This window comes from Bacillus rossius, chromosome 1, assembly GCF_032445375.1.
Source record: "Bacillus rossius redtenbacheri isolate Brsri chromosome 1, Brsri_v3, whole genome shotgun sequence".
NCBI lineage: Eukaryota > Metazoa > Arthropoda > Insecta > Phasmatodea > Bacillidae > Bacillus > Bacillus rossius.
The window spans coordinates 193,754,507-193,771,465 of NC_086330.1; the positions used below are offsets into that span (position 1 = coordinate 193,754,507).

A 16,959-nucleotide genomic window follows, 5' to 3' on the forward strand; every position below is an offset into this window, starting at 1 on the left:
TATTCATGTTGGGGGCTGGGATGACATCCAAGATCCTCGCCAAGTGAGTGCAAAGGTTTCAGGATATTAGTTGGTATCATTAGATATTCAAGTAATGCTAAAGAAGTACCATTTGGGTGAGAAAGATTTCGCATTATTATCATAAATATGTCTAAAAAGCTGTATGTTGATAATAACTAATAATTCTTTTTTCGTGTTACTTGTATTAGTTTATATCGACGAATATTACTTTTTACTGTTAATATTTTAGTTTAGAAAATATATTCCAGTGTAGTTCCACTAAATTAAATTTTCATTTGGTACACAATACGTTTGTTATGTAACCTATTGTTTACGCAAGTGACTATGTACGGGTTTATGTTTCTACACGTGGGTCCACCAGCTTTGTGTTACATTTCCGTCCATAGATTTCCGTTCCATTTTCACGATGTTACTCCAACCAAATGTCGTATACCGAGAGCTAAGATGTTTACGAATCAAAAATCAATATGGCGTGTGAAATCGAGCCTTAAGAACTGATGAAACGATTCTATTTTTGATCTATATGAAGCAGTTTTACCAGTGTAGTTAATCTATCTGACGCGAGGTATCGTGATGCTGCTAGTCCGCCGGAGAAAGGCTAGTTGTTGTTTTAGCTGCCCAGTTCGCGGACAAGCACGGAGACGGATGGAGTGACGGCGGTGTGTCGCAAGTACACAGACCCAGCGGGTCACGTGCCTTCCGCAGAGATCTCGAGGACCGTCGAGGAGGAAGAGAGATAAGGATACGGAGAAGCCGGCAGTTGCTATCCGCGCAGTTGCATCTCGCACACGCTCTCTCTGCGCGAGGTCACGGTGAGGTCCTGTTGGATGCTGGAGCTCTCCTCTCGCCAGTTCCCCGTGGAGACACCGTGGACCATTATTCCACAGCTTCTCTTGGATCACGAAGCTCACATCAGCAGCGCACTACATAGGTATATTTTTACGCCATTTCTTTTACGAGGCCCGTCTACCCGGGAATCCATTTGGTGCGCAGAGCTTTAAAATATACGCTATTTGAAAACTGCTCAAGATATTGAAGTTGTGTCTTTTTATGAAAAGTATTCAAGAATAAGCTGAGGGCGGATGAATGGTTCTGTTTCCGTGTTCAACATGTATTTTTAGGAGAGTGAAAAATGGCTAAATCGCATGATTCCAGAATAATATTTAGATTGGGAAACCTGGCTAAGATTCTTGAAACCACTCAATGTAGTTGCTTTGCACCTTTATCTTCATTCCTCTACCATTTAACATTACGGTTACCTCTCAAGTCTCTTGCTTTTCCTATGCACGACGAGAAGACTGCGCGCCAGCTCAGAGACTACACCGTGCTAGAAGCACCACCAAGCTTCGTCGTTATAATCCCGCCCCGTCTGTCTGCTCCTCTGGTTAGATGAGCCGCTAAACTCGTCGTTTCATTTCCTTCTCGGTTTTAAAACTTTAAAACTGTTATAAAATATGAACAAATTTATTCAATAGTAAAATTTAAACATGGTCATTAAATACTGCTTGGCATCTGTGTTGAGGCCACGTGTGTATAATTGATGCTTTTCCCGACGTTTCGGCATCCCTTACGATCTACGAGCACCCGTCAAGATGGCTGCAACTAAGCACGCCCAAACGTCGGGTAAACCATCAGTTACAAAGACTTAGACTCAGTCAAGAAGCAGTAACTCTGATCACGAAAGCTTGCATTCTAAACAATTATTACTTCAAATGATTTTTATGAGATTCTTACTTAACTGTTGGTGGACTTTATCATTAATTTTGTTTGAAGCAGCTCATGAAAAGTAACCTCTTCATTTAATTTTTCTTTTACTCTTACCTCGTGTGGCCTTCTCCTCATAAATATCAGCCGTGCGACAAGTAAGTACCACCTAATATATTGTTACGATTTACTGCGGGTTCGTAAAGGATAGCCCAATTAAAGATTTTTATCACACAGTTTTATTTATTGCCACTATTTACATTATTAGTTAATAATCTAAAAATGCCAATTAATCAATTGTACTTTTAAAAATGTTGCTTCCTCCAGTCATTCGTCTCTCACAATCCACACGCCTCGCTGGGCCGCACCTCTGGCGCAACTCTCGCCGTAGCACTTCCCCTTCACCGAAATCTCACTCGACGCCTCGCTCGGAACTTCGCTCGGGACTCCGCCGCACTCGCGGCATTATCGCCCAGAAACTTCGCCGCGGGAGAACTCCCAACTGAACACTCCGAACTGACTCCCTGCCCTGGAACCTTCGTCCAAGGACTTCGCCACTCTGCCGCACCCGCGGCACTATCGCCCCGGAAACTCCGCCGCGGGAAAGCTCCCGCCTGAACTCTCTCTCTCTGAACTCCACTGACTCTCTCGAGGCCGCCGTCCTCGTTTTATCTATCAGCCGCAATTTCCAGAACTCGCGAGATCGGCCGGGGCCTGTCGCGTCACTCCGAGCCGTCCCGACGGCAGAAATCTCTCGAAAACACGTGTCGGCGGCTCGCGCAACTCCCAGCTGTCAGGTTTCAGTTACGTGTCAAAGGAATGGTGCCACGCGGGGAGTGTTGGGAAGGAGGGGGGAAAGGACGATCCTTGTTATCTTCCAGGCGCCCGCAGCGCATATCATGTTGCGGCAGTCGCCAGCCAGCTCTGCACCTGCACGTATCCCGCCCTTGCTCACGTTCGTAACATTATGGTCTTAAAGGTATGTCTGTGATTATATTTATTATACAAGTAGTTATACAGAGTGAGGGTGTAGTACTACGTTGTAGACTTTCCACTTCTACAAGCCTATATTAGTTTTATATCTATAGCAAGAATATAGTTTATTGATTAAAATGACTGTTTTATTGTATCAATAATAATTCGGTAAACATTCATATACCACAATATTTGTTATAGTCAGAATTACATAAACTAAACTTTATTGGAAACAATATGCTGGTCTGTATAGCAGTATTTACTATCAATAACTTTTAATATAATTTTCTATCGGACATTAAACAATCAATGCAGTTAAGAGCTTAACAATCAAAATTTCTACATAAATGTATGTTGATGCACAAATGAGTCACAAGGGTTTGAGGTAAAAGAAAAACGTTTAATGTCCTTTGCATGCTCAATCGGATGTCACATAAAAACCTTTACACTCTCAGGGATACCACTGGTTTTCGGTTTCCCAGTTTCCTTAATTAATTATTTTAGTCTGTTTAAGTAAGAGTGACTATTCTCATTTACTGAAATGTTATTATATTAAAACTTTTATCAAAATCACAGTTTACTTCACTCAATGATATTGGCAAGTAAAGGTTTCCAGTTCAAGCACCAAATATAAAGTGGCTTAAGTAATTAAACAATTTCCATTCTTCAAGGCAAATAGCTCAACAGTTATATTAATTGTACTTGGAGAATATGATAGATTAAATATCTCTACTGTGATAGTGTTTTCTTAATCTTCTTGAGGAACTTCTACTTACTCTTTACAGCCTGTACTTAATATTTTTAAATGTTTTAAATTATGCTCGTTTTTTATCATATAAAGGCCTTTTTTTACATACAACAGTCTCTAGGAGCACTCATAGAGACCTCACACCCCATTTGTGTGCCGCAACCCTAATATAGACATACTATTGTTTTCTGCGCACACGGAGGGGTTATAGCTTATATCTTCCGGCAGGGGCAAATACATGATGGCCTTCTGGGGTGGGGGCAGAACCGCGGGTTTGGACTAACCTTCCTCAATAAACCGGTAAAGCTCCCTTAAAATTTTTTTAGTGTTATTCAATCCCTTAACATTAAAAATAACTTAATAATTAATTATTGTACGATAACATGGTTTTCGTTCAGATTTTGTTTATTTATTATTGTGAAATTAATTGTTAGATGTAAAGATATTAGTATTGTAACGTAAGAGTTAATTTTATATTGTTAAATATGTTTCTACGAGATCCAGCCACGAACAATCTGAACTCTTATTTATATTGCATCAACAATAGACATTCCGGCATTTACATCACATAAGTTTGCTATCTATCCTGAACTGGATTTATTTTAAATTACTTTATGTTATTTTGTTATTTAACTGTCATTTATTGTAAGTTTATTAATTATTATCACTTAGCTGTATCTTGCTGCGTACATGTGTACGAAGGCCTCCTGTTATGTTCTTACAGCAGCCAATCAGCAACCAGATTTTAAGTTAACAATAAGACTTTTGTTCAACAGGGAGGAAGTATTAGAAGAGAGAAAGAAATGTCTGAGGCGTACATCGTAAGGCTTAGCCCGACGCCACCGTGTAGAAATTTTGATATTATATAAAATACTAGCTGCCCGACCCGGCTTCGCACGGCTATACTAATGGAAAAAAATTAAGCCACACCTCCCTTTTACAGTAATGGTAAAAAAAAATTCAGTGAAAATTTATTACAATGCTGCATAATGTACCGGAGAGAAAATGAATAGCACCGATGGTTTCCCGACTCGTGCAGGCAACGTACAACTGATGTACCCGTACTTCGCTACGGCAGTCTACAGGCAGATCACTCTTGCGCCGCTCATTATACATGCCCCTCCTTGTGGGTACGCCACTGCCACGCAATGCCCGTTACCATGGAGACGCAGAAGGCATGAACAATGCAAAATCCTTTTCTCATGCAGACAAAGTACCCACTGTTGCCTGCTTTTAACCACCCATGGGATCTAATTTTAGGAAAATGTCATCCTGCATAACATAGGGAACATTACTGTGAAGTTTCAAGTCTGTGAAATATATAAACTTGAAAAAAAGGGCAATAATAAACAAACTAACCACAGAGAGAGGAAAAACAATAGTTTAGGTTTGCGATTTAAAGTGATAAGTATTTAAATACTAATTGAATTTTTAAGAGGGTACTGATTGCTTCGTTGTTAATATCACACGGGTGTTTTTTACTTGTATGGGAAAATTAAGAATGATAAGGCATCTAGTGCGTGGCAACAATGTAAAATAGGCAATAGGAAATAAACTTCTAGCACCTGCGGCATTGTCAACACACACTTCGTACGTGTACTGCATGTTGTATCTAACCCCCTCCAACGCATTTGATTCTAAATTGGACTTTTAGTAAGGATCCCTAATGTTATTGATAATATAATATAGCCTATAGTCCCCCTCGATAAATGTACTATCCAACACTGAAAGAATTTTTCAAATCGGACCAGTGGTTCCTGAGATTAGCGCGTTCAAACAAACAAACAAACAAACAAACTTTTCAGCTGTATAATATAAGTATAGAAATATAGATTTATTACGTGTTGTGATAATATATTGTGCATCAGAATCTACACTATACCAAGGCGTGCCGTGAGTAAATGTAGCATGAAGTAACTATGTTGTACATAATTATTTCAATATTTCGATGGAAGCCTAAGCCATCAACCGTTAAAGCCACGCTTCTCTTAGTAATGCCACTGAAACCCGCCTTCCGATCAAATAGGAAGGGGGGTACCGTCCTCGACTCACCCTGGGTAATTATCAAAACTAAAAAAAAAAGAAAAGCTGAAATATGCATAAAGCTCTAGAAAGTCCACCCGAGTGGTCGAGCAATCAAATGGATTATATTCACAAAAGTACACGGCAAGACTTTGGCTTATTAAAATGAAAAAGCAGAGTAATACGAAGCAAAGTTTTAATATCGGCAACATCATTTGCAGGCCTCATAAAAAAAATTAAAGAATCATACATGGCATTTACCTAATTCTTCTTTAAAATTAATATAACGAGAATATAACGCTAAAAAAATAATCAGAAAATACTGATACCATAGGAATAAATATAACAAAATGCAGTTTAAAAAACTGTATTGTTATGAAAGTTCAAATGTCCTACTGGGAGCCGGATTTATATTTGCCCACGTCGATTAATACTTTCACGTCTTGCTGCTTAAAGACGATCAGCTGTTAGTCGTGACCTTCACAAAATATATACAGTTCAGTCAAAGGTGGCGTGTATTGTCACTCTTTACGCCGGGGCGGGGGGCCCTCACTGAAAATGTTTAGTTCCGTGGGCAAAAAAAAAAAAAAGGAATCCAAATTTAAATTGCAAATATCTTGACGTAATGATGTAAATTCATACAAAGTTGTGCGCACTGAAAATTAATCAAAGTCATGCTAAGTTGTTTTCACTCGTTATATTTTCAGCATATCTAATGGGTAAGTCTAATCAGTAACAGCCCACTGTAAAACGTGCTTCGTAGATGATAGCCCATTGTAAAACTATGCTTCTTATGAATATTATATTCTTGATCCACAACCGCTACATCAAATGCTACGTGTCACCTATTTACCTTAGCGTCATTCTTGAAGGTATCGCAGCTCAATACGCCTCCGGGCAAGGCAAGGCCCCATCACTGGTGGTCCCGGCATAGGCTGGCCGGTGCAGAGTCGAAGCGAGTAGTATAGAAAAGGGGCCCCTGAATCAGGGTCCAGGGTGTGGTGTCGGTGGTGTTGACCGCCATATTGGATTGTGACGTCACGGCGGCCATCTTAGATGAGTGTAAAGGGACACAGCGTAAAAGACAAGTTTGACCTTGACATTTCACCCTCAAAATTTGCCAAAATTGGGCAAAATTTGCCCAAAATTCCTCAAAAACCGCCAAAATTTCAATTAATTTGAAAAAAATTCCGGCAAAAAATTTCAAAAAATTCCACAAATTAAAAATGTCTCTTTTTGAGGTAAAAATTCCCGTTTTGAGGGAAAATTTCCCGTTTTTAGGCCTTAAAAATCCCGGCGGCTAGAAATGTCCATATGTAGACTTAAGCATCCATGTCGACAGCCTCCGATAAGCCTCTGACGTCATCATGGAATATGTCATCTTGGATAATGACGTCACCGTTGCAATTTTCGTTACGGTCGCCATCTTTAACTTTTTTATTTACTATCCGATTTTAATGAAAAAAAAATTAAAATTTTAAAAAAAAAATCACTTAATAAAAATTTAATAAAAATATTTAAAAAACATACATTTACGACATGGAGCTCGGAGTCGTCGGTTCGAAACAGACGAGTGCAAAAAAATAAAAATGACGACCGATCCTTCCTCTGTGGTGGGTGCTGGCATACTGACTCCCACCACTTATTTCAAAGCATAATTATCGTCACCTAGTATGACGCCATGTCCGCCATCTTGTCTTCGATGCTGGAAGCCATCATCATTGTATCGTCGGCTAGAGTGCGCTGATGACATGTTAGTTTAATTCGTATCCGCTAGAGTGCAATAATCAATTATTGCTGTGACACCCGCCATCTTGAAATTTGGCTGCCATCTTGAAAATCCGTAATTATTTGGCTAGAAATTCGGGAAAAGTTCCAAAATTCATTAAATAAATCACTCATTAATTTACATATTGATTCGAGACTAAATTAGATACCTAGACGATACAAATAGTCTTAATTTGTATGTAATAATACCTAAAAAATTACAGGTTTGAGAAAATAAAAACACCGCAAGATCTTTCACTCACATTATATTTATTACATCATTTCTATTCTACTACAGGATCACTTGCGAAAGACAGCAATCTTATAAACATTTAACGCTTCATAGGCCTGAAATGACTAATTCTTAGCTCCAATCGGTTTATACAAGACAGAGTCCAACCAGATCCTTTACAGACATAGTCCTCCTCTTCTTGACAGAGTTTCTGGATAACTTGTTTAACAGTTTGCTTGACATCGTTATAACTGTAAATTACTGCAGCCGATGTCTTGAATGCACACTTCTTCACTTTGTCATCGAATGGATAATGCTTTCCATATATACAGTCCAGCCACAAGTTATATTTCAAAGGTCCGTTTGTTGCTACGTCATCAGTAAGCTGATTTATTATGTCCTGTCTGATATCATCAAGAAAATTACAAATGTCCTTCGACTCACTTAACGTACTTGGATAATAGTAGTCTTTCAATGTTCCACGAAATGCAGACTGCGCCAAGTAGAAGCCATTATCGTTCACTTGTAATGCTCCAATCACAGTCTTAAGTTTATTTTCATGTTCAGATGCCACAGTAATCGGTTGCTACACATCGGTTTTTTTACTTGTACGCTCACGAGTCACCAATCTAAACTCAGGAGTCGTAATTGCTGCAGGTAGTTCTGCAGTAGGCGCACGGACTTCACCTTTACAGTTTATCGCATGTCGGCGCAAATTATCAATTCGAGTAAACCATTTATGACACTCGTCACAGCGAAACTTCATGCGAGAAGGATTCTTCGTACATTTACTCCTCTCATGTCTCCGTACATCATGTGGAAATGCAAACGTCATGACGCAGTAGCAAAAAGGATGCCTAGTTGAAGACAAACCCGAACCAGATGTCGCTGTTACTGCAACTATACCATTTCCAGGCATACTCTTATGCACATCAATGCATCATTGTTGTATAGAAACCTTTACTTTCTGCCGCACTGCAGGACCTTTACATGTCTCCAAGTGATGCTTCAAATTAACATTTCTTGTAAATTGCTTGCGACACTTAATACAACCAAACATTTTACGATAAGGGTTCTTGGCACATTCTCTCTTCTCCTGTCGACGAGAATTACTGACGTTTGAGAAAATCTTGTCACAGTAACGACATCGATGTTCGTTAGTTGTTGACGATTCGCCATCCATTGAAGTCTCCATCGAGGGCGAAACAGCATTCGTCGAGGGTTCCGGTACAGCCAGCACTACCGGCATTAAAGTCTCTTCTTTTGGTGGTATCACGTCTGTTGAAATCACCTCCAATGTTGACGTCGTCGTTGCCAACGGGATCTGCACCTTCTCCATCGTAGCTGTCGTCAAGTTTCCCGTAGTCGACGGTACAACCTTCATCGAGTTCGACGTTAAAGACGGTAAAGATGCCATCGAGGTCTCAAGAACAGCTAATTGACACGACTCATGCACCAGAAGAAACAAACTAGGCGATTCTTACACCGCCGACGACAGTAACAAACTGAGCATCCTGCTGTCTAGGACACGCTTATATACATGCACCGTATGGAATAATACGCTAGTCAAATCAAGAAACCTCTACAATAATACTATAGTCAAAACAACATTAAAAATAGAAGGACCATTAACGAAAAGGCAGCACATTTGGAAGCACCGTCAACGAAAAGGCAGCACATTTGGAAGCACCGACAACGAAAAGGCAGCACATTTGGAAGCACCGACAACGAAAAGGCAGCACATTCGGAAGCACCGACAACGAAAAGGCAGCACATTTGGAAGCACCGACAACGAAAAGGCAGCAGATTCGGAAGCACCGACAACAATTATGCAGCACATTTGGAAGCACCGACAACGAACAGGCAGCACATTTGGAAGCACCGAGAACGAAAAGGCAGCACATTTGGAAGCTCCATCAACAAAAAAAAAGGCAAAAAGGAAACACAAGTTACGAGATCTCAGTCTTAGTTAGAAATAAGAATACAAGAAATAAAATCATTTAATTCTTATAATTTAAATTATTTATTTTATTTCTTTACATTATACAAATGCAAGTAAAACAAACCATTATTGTATGTAGCCAGCTTTCCTCAGTTCCATAGATCTACGAAGCTTCTAGAACATAAGTTTACGAGACTGCGAGTTAACAGGACTACAAGTCTACACGAGTACTTGACTACTTTTTAGCTCCAAAAGCTCCAAATGGCTCCAACAGCTCCAAACGGCTCCAAATGCTCCAAACGACCTCTAAATGGCTCCAACAGCTCCAACAGCCTCCAAATGCTTTACACAGCTCCAAATGGCTCCAAATGCTCGAAACTGCCTCCAAATGCTTGACAGCTCCAAATGTCTTCAGCAGCTCCAAATGCTCCAAATGATTCCAACAGCTCCAACAGCTCCAAATGGCTCCAACAGCTCCAACAGCCTCCAATGCTTAACACAGCTCAAATTTCTCCAAATGCTCCAAACGGCCTCCAAATGCTTGACAGCTCCAAATGTCTCCAACAGCTCCAAATGCTCCAAATGGCTCCAACAGCTTCAATAGCTCCAAATGGCTCCAACAGCTCCAAATGGCTCCAAATGCTCCAAATGGCTCCAACAGCTCCAAAAGGCTCCAAATGCTCCAACAGCCTCCAAATGCTTGACAGCTCCAAATGCTTCAAATGGCTCCAACAGCTCCAAAAGGCTCCAAATTCTTCAAAAGGCTCCAAATCTTCCAACAGCTCCAAATGGCTCCAACAGCTCCAAAAAAAGGCTCCAAATGGTTCAACAGCCTCCAAATGCTTAACACATCTCCAAATGCTTCAAAAGGCTCCAATCATCGCATCTGTTTTCGTCGGCATTTTCTCTTTTGCTCCCTTTGCTCCAACAGCATTATGTTATATGATTCCATGGATACTTTGTTACGTAGCTACAGGTCTACGAGGTTCCAATGCATCATGTTTGCGAAGCTTCCAGAACACAAGATTACGAGACTGCGAGGCTACAGGACTACGAAGCTTCCAGGACACGAGGCTACATGGCTACGAGACTACATGACTCTAACTGATTACAATAGCACCATTCAGTGGTGAGAGTTAGGTTATCTAATGCAAAGCAAATTGATGCAAGTAGTTCTGGCTGTCATCAACAGATGTAGCCACGTGTTGCTTGCAGCTAAATATTAATTAGTTATTTTATGTGGGATGCGGGATGCTCACTAACGATCGCAAAAGAAGGAGGGCTTCGCTAGACACCAAGGAGAAGGAAGTTCGTCTTACATGTTAATGCTTCGCTGATGTCTCATGGCATATTATTTGACTGAGTAATGGTTGTTCATTTCTTTAATTCCACCTGGTAAAATTATTGCAAGTGTCAATTTATTAGCAGAAATTCACTAATTAAATGTAACTCTGAATAAAATGACATGACTCATTAAGTAAATATCCTTCATGCAGAGATCGATTTCACACAAATAATCAGCAGCACTCGGAGAAAATCATGAGATGTCTAGCCAGGAATAACCAGAAGCACTTGGAGAAAACCATCAAATTATTAACAAGAATAATCAGGAGCACACGGAGAAAACGTAATGACAAGAATAATTGGGAGCACACGGAGAAAACCACACATATTGAAAAGAATATTCATGAGAAAACATAATAAAAAGAATAATCTGGAGCATACGGAGAAAACCACCACACGTTTTCTTTGATATCATAAAATTACACGGAAATTTTTTTTTAATAAATAATAAAAAATTTAAAATGTAAAAATACAAAAATACATAAAATTCTGGCTTGTACTAGAACTCTAACTTTGCTCAACAATGAGAAGTTTACAAGCTAGCAGAATCTGTTTATGTATTTTTGTATTTTTTATATTTTAAATTTTTTATTATTTATTAAATATTTTTCTCCCTGTAATTTTATGATATCAAAGAAAACGTGTGGTGGTTTTCTCTGTGTGCTCCCGATTATTCTTGTTATTATGTTTGCTTATGAATATTCTTTTCAATATGTGTATGGTTTTCTCCGTGTGCTCCCAATTATTCTTGTCATTACGTTTTTCTCCGTGTGCTCCTGATTATTCTTGTTAATAATTTGATGGTTTTCTGCAAGTGCTTCTGGTTATTCCTGGCTAGACATCTAATGATTTTCTCCGAGTGCTTCTGATTATTTGTGTGAAATCGATCTCTGCATGAAGGATATTTACTTAATGAGTCTTGTCATTTTATTCAGAGTTACATTTAATAAGTCAGAATCATGTAGTCTCGTAGCCATGTAGCCTCGTGTACTGGAAGCTTCGTAGTCCTGTAGCCTCGCAGTCTCGTAACCTTGTGTTCTGGAAGCTTCGTAAACATGATGCATTGGAACCTCTTAGACCTGTAGCTACGTAACAAAGTATCCATGGAATCATATAACATAATGCTGTTGGAGCAGTGGGAGCAAAAGAGAAAATGCCGACGAAGACATGTGCGATAATTGGAGCCTTTTGAAGCATTTGGAGCTGTGTTAAGCATTTGGAGGCTGTTGAAGCATTTGTAGCCTTTTTTTTGGAGATGTTGGAGCTGTTGGAGCCATTTGGAGCTAATGGAGCATTTGGAGCCCTTTGAAGAATTTGGAGCCTTTTTAAGCTGTTGGAGCCATTTGGAGCATTTGGAGCTGTCAAGCATTTGGAGGCTGTTGGAGCATTTGGAGCCTTTTTTTGGAGCTGTTGGAGCTGTTGGAACCATTTGGAGCTGTTGGAGCATTTGGAGCCTTTTGAAGCTGTCAAGCATTTGGAGGCCGTTTGGAGCATTTGGAGCCATTTGGAGCTGTGTTAAGCATTTGGAGGCTGTTGGAGCTGTTTGAGCCATTTGGAGGTCGTTTGAAGCATTTTGAGCCATTTGGAGCTGTTGGAGCCATTTGGAGCTTTTGGAGCTAAGAAGTAGTCAAGTACTCGTGTAGACTTGTAGTCCTGTTAACTCGCAGTCTCGTAAACTTATGTTCTAGAAGCTTCGTAGATCCATGGAACTGAGGAAAGCTGGCTACATACAATAATGGTTTGTTTTACTTGCATTTGTATAATGTAAAGAAATAAAAGAAATAATTTAAATTATAAAAATTTAATGTTTTTATTACTTGTATTCTGATTTCTAACTAAGACTTAGATTTCGTAACTTGTGCTTCCTATTTGCCTTTTTTTTTTGTTGATGGAGCTTCCAAATGTGCTGCCTTTTCGTTGTCGGTGCTTTCAAATGTGCTGCATTTTCGTTGTCGGTGCTTCCAAATGTGCTGCCTTTTCGTTGAGGGTGCTTCCAAATGTGCTGCCCTTTCGTTGTCGGTTCTTCCGAATGTGCTGCCTTTTCATTGTCGGTGCTTCCAAATGTGCTGCCTTTTCGTTGAGGGTGCTTCCAAATGTGCTGCCTTTTCGTTGTCGGTGCTTCCGAATGTGCTGCCTTTTCGTTGTCGGTGCTTCCGAATGTGCTGCCTTTTCGTTGTCGGTGCTTCCTAATGTGCTGCCTTTTCGTTGTCGGTGCTTCCAAATGTGTTGCCTTTTCGTTGACGGTGCTTTCAAATGTGCTGACTTTTGTTGATGGTCCTTCTATTTTTAATGTTGTTTTGACTATAGTATTATTGTAGATGTTTCTTGATTTGACTAGCGTATTATTCCATACGGTGCATGTATATGAGCGAGTCCTAGACAGCAGGATGCTCAGTTTGTTACTGTCGTCGGCGGTTTAAGGATCGCTTAGTTTGTTTCTTCTGGTGCATGAGTCGTGTCAATTAGCTGTTCTTGAGACCTCGATGGTATCTTTACCGCCTTTAACGTCGAACTCGATGAAGGTTGTACCGTCGACTACGGGAACCTTGACGACAGCTACGATGGAGAAGGTGCAGATCCCGTTGGCAACGACGACGTCAACATTGGTGGAGATTTTAACAGACGTGATACCACCAAAAGAAGAGACTTTAATGCCGGTAGTGCTGGCTGTACCGGAACCCTCGACGAACGCTGTTTCGCCCTCGATGGAGACTTCAATGGATGGCGAATCGTCAACAACTAACGAACATCGATGTCGTTACTGTGACAAGATTTTCTCAAACGTCAGTAATGCTCGTCGACAGGAGAAGAGAGAAAATGCCAAGAACCCTTATCGTAAAATGCTTGGTTGTATTAAGTGTCGCAAGCAATTTACAGGAAATGTTAATTTGAAGCATCACTTGGAGACATGTAAAGGTCCTGCAGTGCGGCAGAAAGTAAATTTTTCTATACAACAACGGTGCATTGATGTGCATAAGAGTATGTCTGGAAATGGTACAGTTGCAGTAACAGCGACATCTGGTTCGGGTTTGTCTTCAACTAGGCATCCTTGTGGCTACTGCGACATGACGTTTGCATTTCCACATGATGTACGGAGACATGAGAGGAGTAAATGTACGAAGAATCCTTCTCGCATGAAGTTTCGCTGTGACGAGTGTCATAAATGGTTTACTCGAATTGATAATTTGCCCCGACATGCGACAAACTGTTAAGGTGAAGTCCGTGCGCCTACTGCAGAACTACCTGCAGCAATTACGACTCCTGAGTTTAGATTGGTGACTCGTGAGCGTACAAGTAAAAAAACCGATGTGCAGCAACCGATTACTGTGGCATCTGAACATGAAAATAAACCTAAGACTGTGATTGGAGCATTACAAGTGAACGATAATGGCTTCTACTTGGCGCAGTCTGCATTTCGTGGAACATTGAAAGACTACTTTTATCCAAGTACGTTAAGTGAGTCGAAGGACATTTGTAATTTTCTTGATGATATCAGACAGGACATAATAAATCAGCTTACTGATGACGTAGCAACAAACGGACCTTTGAAATATAACTTGTGGCTGGACTGTATATATGGAAAGCATTATCCATTCGATGACAAAGTGAAGAAGTGTGCATTCAAGACATCGGCTGCAGTAATTTACAGTTATAACGATGTCAAGCAAACTGTTGAACAAGGTATCCAGAAACTCTGTCAAGATGAGGAGGACTATGTCTCTAAAGGATCTGGTTGGACTCTGTTTTGTATAAACCGATTGGAGCTAAGAATTAGTCATTTCACGCCTATGCAGGGTTAAATGTTTATAAGATTGCTGGCTTTCGCAAGTGATTCTGTAGTAGAATAGAAATTATGTAATAAATATTATGTGAGTGAAAGATCTTGCGGTGTTTTTATTTTCTCAAACCTGTCATTTTTTAGGTATTTTTACATAAAAATTAAGATTATTTGTATCGTTCAGGTATCGAATTATGTCTCGAATCAATATGTAAATTAATGAGTGATTTATTTAATGTATTTTGGAACTTTTCCCGAATTTCTTGCTAAATAATTACGGATTTTCAAGATGGCAGCCGAATTTCAAGATGGCGGGTGTCACAGCAATAATTGATTATTGCACTCTAGCGGATACGAATTAAACTAACATGTCATCAGCGCACTCTAGCCGACGATATAATGATGATGGCTTCCAGCATCGAAGACAAGATGGCGGACATGGCGTCATACTAGGTGATGATATATATGCTTTGAAATAAGTGGTTGGAGTCAGTATGCCAGCACCCACCACAGAGGAAGGATCGGTCGTCATTTTAATTTTTTTGCACTCGTCTGGTTCGAACCGACGACTCCGAGCTCCATGTCGTAAATGTTTGTTTTTTTAAATATTTTTTATTAAATTTTTATTAAGTGAATTTTTTTATAAATTTTAATTTTTTTTCCATTAAAATCGGATAGTAAATAAAAAAGTTAAAGATGGCGACCGTAACGAAAATTGCAACGGTGACGTCATTATCCAAGATGACATATTCCATGATGACGTCAGAGGCTTATCGGAGGCTGTCGACATGGATGCTTAAGTCTACATATGGACATTTCTAGCCGCCGGGATTTTTAAGGACTAAAAACGGGAAATTTTCCCTCGAAACGGGAATTTTTACCTCGAAAAGATAAATTTTTAATTTGTGGAATTTTTTGAAATTTTTTGGCGGAATTTTTTTCAAAAAAATTGAAATTTTGGCGGTTTTTGAGGAATTTTGGGCAAATTTTGCCCAATTTTGGCAAATTTTGAGGGTGAAATGTCAAGGTCAAACTTGTCCCGTTGTTCTGTGTCACGTTACATTCATCCAAGATGGCCGCCGTGACGTGTCTATCCAATATGGCCGACAACACCACCGACACCACACCCTGGACCCTGTTTCAGGGGCCCCTTTTCTATACTACTGAAGCAGTTATTCTTTTCTCACAGCGTGGTCCCTCCACACGTCCAGTCGCGGCGACTCCCAGTCCAACAGTCCCGCGGCCCACAGTTCACATTGCCACCGCCGGCACTCAGGCACTGATGACGTCATAGGCGAAGCGAAGTATCGCTCCCAGTAGCCGGCCATTGAAACACAATCGATATATTGAATAGTAACAAAACTATAACGAAACCAAACAAAGAATAACAAAAAAAAGAAATAATCACAATAATTAAATAATTAAACAAAAAAACAGCAACTGAGTTTTACAAAATTAAAACAGTACTTTAAAATGGAAATAAATCCCTAAAACCAATAAAGGCAAAAATATAAAAATAGTATAAATGTGGTCCGGGGCCACACCACTAACAATTAAGTAACATCGTGGTAACTTTGTTTTGCATTACTAGCTGTGCTACATATCGAAGATAATTGTAATTAATTCAGTTATAGCATTTTTAATTAACATTTCGAGGACATCGTAAGTTGGAATAATATACCAGAGGGCTGTTTGTCAAGTAATCGTCGTTCTCCCTGAACTAACTAGCCGTGGTACATTATAATAATTAATTGTGATACAACTGCATAAAGCTAAATTAAGAAATATTTAAAGCTGTGTTAATCATTTTCTGGACCTATATTAATTTCGAACGCAAGTAAAGATATTTTGAAATGATTTATCGCACCGTATATCCTGTCAGTTTGATCCAGTTAAACATCACCTGGTCTGCCCTAATCACACTAAACAACAACCATATATTTTTATTTTAAGTTTTTGTCAATCCAAAGCAAACTACATCAACGTCTGTGTTATTGTATATACTTTAGTTCTTAAGTCATTGTAAGCGTATATGCATGTGTAAGTGTAGTGTTATCATATTAAATGTGTTTTGTGTCCTGTGCCCCAAACTATCAAGACCTTTTTACTACAGTATATATACATATATATATACCTTTACCTTTACCTTCTGTTCTATTGGTACAGATTTACTTATGGTGTTGTAAGGTGATCGTATCAAGATAACCAGGGGATAAAATCCAGAATATTGATACAACTGACATAAATTGCTAATAAATACAAATAAAACTGAGATAGGTTGAGAATATAATAAAATATGTGAATGGTGTGAAAAAAGTATAGGATATATAAGGCGCCCAACTATAATTATAACAGTAATAGATCTAAATTCAACAAGTATTAGTACAGAGAGAAACTGTTCTACCTCAACGTGTTTTCTTAATCAA

The 16,959-nt window shown here is 39.4% G+C and overlaps 1 protein-coding gene across 1 annotated transcript in view; it reads left to right on the forward strand.

Moving 5' to 3' along the window:
• Positions 1-1,971: 1,971 nt before the first annotated feature.
• Positions 1,972-16,959, forward strand: part of LOC134527189 (uncharacterized) — a 524,754-nt gene continuing 509,766 nt past the window's right edge. The window contains exon 1 of the mRNA XM_063359637.1: positions 1,972-2,704. Within this exon, the coding sequence (XP_063215707.1) occupies positions 2,693-2,704 (12 nt within the window). The 5' untranslated portion in view covers positions 1,972-2,692. The remainder of the gene's footprint in view (positions 2,705-16,959) is intronic.